The 8847-nt window shown below is 33.0% G+C and overlaps 2 protein-coding genes across 2 annotated transcripts; one reads left to right on the top strand and one right to left on the bottom strand.

The window, feature by feature from the left end:
• Positions 1-171: 171 nt before the first annotated feature.
• Positions 172-1593, top strand: RpS26 (ribosomal protein S26). Its single transcript, XM_028185382.2, has 3 exons — positions 172-329; positions 516-693; positions 1398-1593. The coding sequence occupies exons 1-3, from the start codon at positions 276-278 to the stop codon at positions 1562-1564; spliced, it is 399 nt and encodes a 132-aa protein (XP_028041183.1). The 5' UTR covers positions 172-275; the 3' UTR covers positions 1565-1593.
• A 4540-nt stretch (positions 1594-6133) lies between these two features.
• Positions 6134-8655, bottom strand: LOC114252024 (uncharacterized). The gene is made up of 4 exons (XM_028186499.2): positions 8497-8655; positions 8203-8373; positions 7408-7660; positions 6134-7260 (listed from the first exon to the last, which is right to left on the bottom strand). Exons 1-4 carry the CDS (start codon positions 8525-8527, stop codon positions 7095-7097), a joined length of 621 nt encoding a protein of 206 aa, XP_028042300.2. The 5' UTR covers positions 8528-8655; the 3' UTR covers positions 6134-7094.
• Between the last annotated feature and the right edge of the window lie 192 nt (positions 8656-8847).

Here is an 8847-nt window from a genome sequence, read left to right as displayed (position 1 = left end):
AATTGCAATGAATTTTCATAACCGAATTGCAAGATTGGGATTTGATTTAAAGGCGGTGATTTATAAAATATTAATTTTTTGATTTTATAAACTTCTAGGGAAGATGAAAAGACATTATAATTTTCAGAAATAATGATTAATGCCCGAAAAACTAAACGAAATCTTGAATATGGTAGTATCTAAATCAGCACGATACGAACCAACAAATCGGAAATCGTTCGATGGTATCGAACCGGTCACTTCGATATTTTTGCTCTCGTATTGTCTATTCCTGAATGAAAGTTCTTTTCCGCCGTTCTTTGTTCACCGGATCGGAGGTTAGAAACATGGTGCGTAAAGTTTTTTAAAATAACTATTATAAATACAATCTAAATTAATTAAAAACTACGTGGAATATCCACTGGTGTCTTCAACGTGTGATGAAAATCACAATGTGTAGTGTCAATGCATTTTCGAAGATTTAGCCAACGTTGTCACCTCGAACATGTGGTCTGAATGGTTGATAATGTTTTCAGACTCGTAAGCGCCGTAATGGAGGACGCGCCAAGCATGGACGTGGTCACGTTAAAGCCGTGAGATGCACAAACTGCGCGCGGTGCGTGCCAAAGGACAAGGCTATCAAAAAGTTCGTGATTAGGAACATCGTAGAAGCGGCGGCGGTCAGAGATATTAACGATGCCTCTGTATACCCAAGTGAGTATAAGAAGACAAAAAATCATTTTATTCTTAACCTAAAGGATATGATCAGCAGCAAAAATATCTTTGATGTCTTCACAACTTTTAAGCGTCTTCGATTAAGTTCTCTTTAGCAGCAATTTTACTAATGTGTTATAAAAGTATACACACTGAAATTCATTGATAATAAGTAACAGAAATATCAGCCAGCTTCGATATCTATTGCTGTACATGCAACTGTAACTGAAAATATATGTCAAGGAACTGCAACTTTTAATTTTATTAAACAACATAATGATACAATCAATTCACAAGCAATGGGTCCATCCATTGACAGGGGTAGGTAGATCTATGTTCAGCAGTACACTTATTGTAATAATATAGATATTAAAAAAAAATTCAACATTAAAATGATAAAATACATAAAACGCTAAACACCTCTTCATGTTTGAATAAGAAAGACAAAAGCCTTTACAAAATAGCCTTGTGGCCATGTGGGCTTTTACAAGATCAATTCTTTGCTTGATTCATCTTCAGAAAATAAAACACATTACTATTTAAGCCCCTGTTATGGTTGATGTTCTTGACTGACTACTTGCAAATAGTCATTAACTCTTCTCTTCACCTTTATCAATGGTCCAATGTTACTTTACAGGTTCTCAACTCGTTCTCTTAACAACCATATTTTGTTTTATTAATAAGAGCAAAAAAATGTTTTTCAGTGTTCCAGCTCCCTAAGTTATACGCTAAGCTCCACTACTGCGTGTCATGCGCCATCCACAGCAAAGTTGTCAGGAACAGATCGAAGAAAGACAGAAGAATCCGTACTCCTCCCAAGAGTAACTTCCCTAGGGACATGTCACGTCCACAGGCAGTGCAAAGGAAGTGATTTATTATTAAATAAATAATAAAATAACATTTTTGTTTCTATCAAATCCTCAATGAAATATTCATCTACTACATATTTGTAAAATATTTTGTCTTGTATGGGTTTTTCTACTTTGTGCATTTTGAGGCAGTCTTAACGCCTCACAATTTGTTGAAAGTATAATTTTCAATTCTGATTTTTTAGTTATCAGGATGAATGTTCTTAAAAGTCCAAGCCGTTTCAAATCAAAATCAAATCAAGTCAAAAAATTTTTATTCAACATAAATGAAAGTACATACTTGTTGAACGTCAAAAGAACTACCGCCAATTCACAAGAACTAGCCTCCGTCCTGAGAAGAATTGGCAAGAAACTCAGCGGGCATGTCTTTTTTTTTTTAAATATGAATTTATTATTTATTTATTTCTTAATATTAGATTTTTTTTTTTTTAAATATGAATTTTTTACAATGAGTATTATAACGTAACAATTACTACGACATTGAAATGCCCGGAGCGAGCAACTCATTCCCACTTTGTGCAATCTTCTAGATAATCATTGACTTTATAGTTAGCTTTATTGCACAGATGTTCTTTAATAGTTTTCTTAAACCTATGTATATGTAGGTTCTGAACATCTTGTGGGATTTTGTTGTACAGGCGCACAGACAAACACCCGAATGAATTTCGTATCTTATGTAACCTACTCATCGGCACAACAAGCTTGTGTTTGTTCCTAGTATTTCTATTATGTATGTCCGACTTTTTAGGAAACTCCTCAATATGTTTACGAGCATACATCAAATTTTCAAAAATGTACTGGGATGGCATAGTGAGAACTTTAATTTCTTTAAATTTCTCCCTCAGGGATTCCCTTGAGTGCATGTTATAAATAGCACGTATAGCTCTTTTCTGCAGAATAAATATCATTTCTACATCGGCCGCATTGCTCCATAGCAAAATGCCATAGGACATGACACTCTGGAAGTAACTAAAGTAAACTAAATGAGCCGTGTCCGCGTTTGTTAACATTCTAATTTTTTTTACTGCGTATGCTGCAGAGCTGAGCTTACTCGCCAATTTATGAATATGAGGTCCCCATTGCAGTTTGGAGTCCACCGTTATACCAAGAAATACGGTTGACTCAACAAGCTCCAATGATTCCTCAGAAACAATTACATCACTATCCACTTGTCTCACATTTAAAGATGGTTTAATACATTTTAAAGTAAATTTAATACATTTAGTTTTCTTACTATTCAATAATAGGTTATTGATACGGAACCAATGAACCACACACGAAATCGCATCATTCACTTCGTCATAGACTTGTAATTGTCGTTTAATTTTAAATAATAAAGATGTATCATCTGCGAATAATACGACCTCGTGTCGGGACTCAATAAAACTAGGTAAATCGTTTATATATATTAGAAATAAAAAAGGACCCAAAATGGAACCCTGAGGTACACCCATTTTCAACAAGGTGCCTGAAGATCTATTACCTTTCACATCTACTGTTTGTATCCTTCCTGATAAGTAGGAAGTAATAAGTTCCAATGCACCATCCCTAATACCATAGTGATGTAGTTTCCTCACCAATGTTTCATGTTCAACACAGTCAAATGCTTTGGACAAGTCACAGAAAATTCCAAGACAATCATGCGATTCCTCCCAAGATTTAAAAATATTTTTGACTGGATAAGCACCTGCATCAGTTGTAGAGCGACCCCTGGTAAACCCGAATTGTTTATTATGAAGCAGGTTATTTCAATTAAAATGTTCTAAAAGTTGTGTCAAAATAATTTTTTCAAAGATTTTACTCAACGTAGGGAGTACTGAAATAGGTCTATAGTTAGATCAGTACTACCAGATTTAAAAAGAGGAATCACTTTACTATGTTTCACTAAGTCAGGAAATACACCACACCTAATAAAATCATTAAAAATACTAGCAAGATGAGGAGCAATAATGTCTATTACAGACTTCAAAACCTTTACTGATATTCCCCACAAGTCAGCTGTATTTTTTACATTAAGGCTATTAAAACTTTTTATTAAATTGCTTGAATTAATTTCCTTAAATTTAAAAATTTCATTACATTTGTTGACATGGTTATGCAATAATATTTCAATAATATTTGGGGGATGAATTTAGAGAAGTGGTAGTTGAAACTGGAATGTCAGAGAAAAACTTTTCAAACGCATTAGCCACATCTTCATGACTAGTTACCAATTTATCATCTATTTTTAATGAGAATTCTTGGTGGCTATTTCTGACTTTTCCACTTTCTCTACCAATGATGTTCCAAGTCATCTTTATCTTGTCAGGGGCATTTTTTATTAAATCACTTAAATGTAAAGATTTTGCCGCTAAACAAACGTTTCTAAATAGTTTTGAATAGTTTCTGACATATTGATGAAATGTTTCATCATTATTATAAGCTTTTTCAGAGTACAGATCATATAACTTTTATTTTTATTGATTACTGCTGAAAGATCTACTCAACGAATCTTAATCAAAACTGCTTTTTTTTTAACCTACATTAGAGGCAGCCTGTAGGTAATCAGAGTTTGAACAATGTAAGGTGATGTTCCTATTTAGTCCATAAATTTCAAATTAACATTACAAATAGGTTCGGTCAGAGTAGGTACATAATTTATTTTTATTTCTCATAAAAAATCATAATTTTGATCCACCACTATATAACCATTCGAAAAGCTCTTCCATATCGCATCATCCCAAAGTAAAATGGCTGCGATATCCGAACAAGTGGAAATTACAAGAATTTCCTATTTTAATAAGGGATCCACAAAGTGAAGAAGAAAATCAACTCACTATATATGACGGTCACAATCATAAAGTAGATAGATACTCGTTCTAGAGATCTCCAAAAAACAATACTTTCTAATTAAATAAAAGAGTAAATATATCGTCATTCATATTTATTTAACGCACTACTTATATAATGAAATACTTTAATTTGTTAAAAAATTGCTTATTTTCTGAGTTTCCTGAATTTATATCTAGAACGCTTTTTTGTTCAAATACATTGCGCTTTCAACACACCAAACTGTATTTATATAACAGTGAGTCCACATGCTTAATTTGCTCTAATTCATTAAATCGACTGGAATACCTTACATTTATGTTCATACAGCTTGGTTTTCTTCAGAGAAAACCACGGCACGGGAAGTATGCCAAGTGAGAGACCAGTGTAACGGCAATATGTAGATCCAATTGGATTGTTTTGAAATTGTTAAATACCCATGTTTGATTTGAATGATTTATTTCTATGATTCTAATAAAAAAATAAAAGTCGATGATACTGAATATAATACTTGCCAAATAAATCGAAAATAATTTAACTTCTATTTGTCAACTATTTATGTTGTCTCGAAAATGTAGTGGTTTTCTACTTGAAACAAGTAGGTATCCGCGCCGCCACCATGACTGGGTCAGTCATAATTACTGTACAGACATTATTGGATTATCTTCAGTAGTTTAATTTTACGAAATATTTTTTCAAAGCAACGCTGTGGAATGAAAATTATATGAATAAATAAAAATAAAATGACGTAACCAAACCTCAAATACTGTAATCTTATCAAAAAATAGATTTTGAATAAGATTACAAATTATAACAGAGAACAGCGAAACATTATAAGCAGAGCATAAGTATTCTTTATACTACATTCGTTCAAGTGGATTGATTAAATAAAGTCTGGCACAACGAAGCATATCTTCAAGAGCCAAACCTTATTATTTATTCTTGATGAGGTAGAGGGACCTGCGAGCCATACCTACAGTTCTAAATACCTTTTCTATTTAATTGGTAAATGAGCTGACGATCCACATGGTGGTACGTGGTACCGGGGTCTACAGACATCGTCAATGTGAATGCTGCCACTCACCTCGAGACAAAGAATTGAATCGTATAATTGAAGCCTATAAAATCAAAGGCAGCTAAACGGAATGGAGTAATAGTGGCGCTATCTTGTTTAGTTAGTTCGATACTCTTTAGTGTTTTCATGTTATAACAAATGCAGATAAATCTCTAACAAATTCAGTTAAAAAAAATTATTTTTACTCTGTACTAAGTACTAATAAACGAAGTTATATCATTTAATTTTTTTTATAAATCTGCTTTAAAATAAAGAACATCGTAGCTATCCGAACAAAGTTATTTCATCTTCTCTTCTGCTAGGGCCAGCGTTAGCAACACTGGCGCTAGCAGAGCAGTACCTACTTAGATGGATCGGGAGGAGCCGTGTAATGACATGTTTAAGGCCGATTTTTGTAGTTTACGTGAATTTGACAGACTCGGATTTAGCTGCCTTTGATTTTATAGGCCTCAATTGCTGTATAACGCTTCGACGCCAGACCGTACCGATTGCGTCACGGTAGAAAGCGGTAAGCTGGTGGTACTTACACATTCGAGCTAACAATACCACCTTAATATCAGTAATTATAGCATTTATAGCAAATTAGAACTTTTATCCCTAAATCCAGCATAAACAGGGCTGTTTCTGGTGCATATATTCTTGATTTAATTGAGAAATCCTTTACGTTTCATTTAGTATGTATTTAAAAAAATTATAGTTGTTAATATATGTTATTTATTAAGTACATATCATTCAATTGTTCTAGTTATAACTTATTGAGAATATTGTTTTATTTAGAAACAAGGTGTTCCAGTTGACTTGAGTTTAAAGGTCGTAACTGGTATCTGTAAGTTCTACTGTAAGCATGTGAATGAGTAGTAACAGATGTATTTGTGGCAACAGATGAGGATTGTATATTTGCACTAAAATCCTTGTAATATATATTTATTAAAACATCTTTAAAACCGTAACTACACATCGAGAAGCAAAATATTTTGAAATCTTAATTATAAAGATATAATCTATAAATTCTATATAGTATTTCAGTTACAACACTCAATAAGGAATTTTATCTATCGCCTAGTTCTTATCACATTTACAATATTGTAATACGTTTGAATAATTTCCTAGTCGGTTATGCAGTTAGATCCAAATGCCACCTGTGTACTGTGGATTAGTTGTCAATATACTACTAAAACAATATACTACTGAAATATGTTTATTAATATAGTAACATGGCGAAGTAAAATTAATGGCATTGAACTGGTAACACTGAATGAAAAAAAATTGATACTATAGAATTTCTTGATGGATGCAATTGAAACTTTTTTGTGAGTTACCATTAGCATTATCATGCCTTAAAGATTAAGGAAGAATTGTTTGTAATGAAAAATATTCTTAGTGATATCCTCACCTCAATGTCTTTGCACAATATATGTACGATATGGATAATTTTCTCTAAAATCTGATAGTTAACTAACAATATTTGAAAACTACTTATTTCTGAAAGTATCTATAATTTGTTTCGATTTTAGAAATCTAAATTATTTATTATTCCAAATTATTATATATTAGGTCAATATGCAGTGTGATTTAATGTTTTAAATTGAGAGTTCTGACTGAAATATTTCTAATTAACATATAAAATGTAGGCTAGAATTATACAAATATCAAGGCCCCTTGATTTTGTAAATAGTTTGTGGGAGATTGGTCAATGCTGGCTTGTCCACTGTCTCCAGTGCTTCTTTGAGGTTCTTCTCAAATACTTTCTTAGCGTCGCAGAAGCCTTGCTTTGTTTTGCCAAATGAATTTGGTCCAGCAGATGTTGGAGTTTCTCTGTCAAAGGCAAAACAAGAGTATTAATTTTTTGCTTGTTACCTTTTGAGTTAAATAATATTCTTGCTTATTTTAATTTTCGCTTTGACAAATGGTAATGACTCAATAAAATTGAGTTTTAATAATTAAATAAGTGTAATTACCCACCTCCCTATATTCCTCATTCTCATTCTGGCTTCAGCCGGCATCTCTTCAGGTTCGTCATCATCATCATCAGTATTAAACACGGACGCCACACTCGGTTTCGGAGCCGGTTTAGAAGCAGCATTTAGGTTCATCTTAATGGGAGCTTTAGGTTTATTGAAGCCAATAGATATTTTGGTGATACGAGGCGGTGGAGGTGGTGCTGGTACCTCATCATCTTCCCATTGTTCTGGCGAATTGCGAATATTTCTTTTTTCTGAAATGATTTTGAGTTTTTGGAACAATCGATAAAATGTTGTTTTGGCAAATCAATAACAAAACTGGTGCAGAATTTATTTACAAAATTTTACATTTACCTAATTTATTAATGTAATCATCTCAAAAGTTCCAAAAACCGTAATTCTTTCATGATGAGCCAAAGGAGTAGTTATGCAGAGCTCCTGATGTATGTGAGTTTATATCTAAATTAGACAACACAGCACAAGGAACTCTTGTAATTTCCCTATGTAATTTACTCAAATAATACGAGTTTACAGATGAAAACTTGTAGGCCTATTTTAAATACTACATAATGGAGTATTGATTATAATAGGCAAATAATTACTAATCATACAGGGAGATAAATTAATGTCGTAACATTGTCGATTTTCCTATTTAAATTGTTTGGTTTGCCAAGTTATAGGGACGTTATCCAATTAGAATCATGTAGAAAATGACACAAGTCAATAATTTTATTTAAATTAAAATTCTTTACATCTGAATGTTTGATGGTAATGCAAAGTAATCTAAAAAGTTTACCATGTTCTTTCCGATCTCTGTCCCCGGCGCTCGAAGAACTCTCTGCATAGTAATTCCTCTTTGGAGAGTGTTTCCTTGGTGACCTGGATCTTGAACGCGAACGCTTCCTACCTCGATGTTCCCCGTACCTCTCATACTTCCTAGAATCATCACGCGTGGATCGAGACGACCCTGCCAATGTGAAAACACTGGCAAAGATAAATAAAAAGACATATTTGAGTAAATTATTTTAATATTGTGCGGATTGTATTGATGTTAGAATTTATCGTTTTTAAGTCCGCTTTATTCGAATACCTTTGCTGTAGAGGGGGTTACGACCGCTCATTCTTGTTTTTTCTTCACTTTTGTAACAATAGTCCTAAATTTAACTTTAGTAGGCACATATTTTGTACAATTTAAGAGGAAATTAACACAAATAGTAAAAGAGTTGCGTAGCCCCAAACATAGATAATACATTATTACATTATTTATGGCAAATTAAGGCCCCACTCTATTAGGTGTATTATCTATGCCCCACTCAGGCATATTTTTTAGAGCTGTAGCAATTCGTATGTATTTCATACTGAGTAAAGGGTAGTCCATTTAGTATCGAATACCGAAATGTTACTCACGCAGTCACGCACGAATGTAATTAGTTACTCACGT

Source organism: Bombyx mandarina, chromosome 03, assembly GCF_030267445.1.
Source record: "Bombyx mandarina strain Sakado chromosome 03, ASM3026744v2".
Lineage (NCBI taxonomy): Eukaryota > Metazoa > Arthropoda > Insecta > Lepidoptera > Bombycidae > Bombyx > Bombyx mandarina.
Note: the sequence above shows the minus strand (reverse complement) of the source record. Positions and strands in the feature narration are given on the sequence as shown.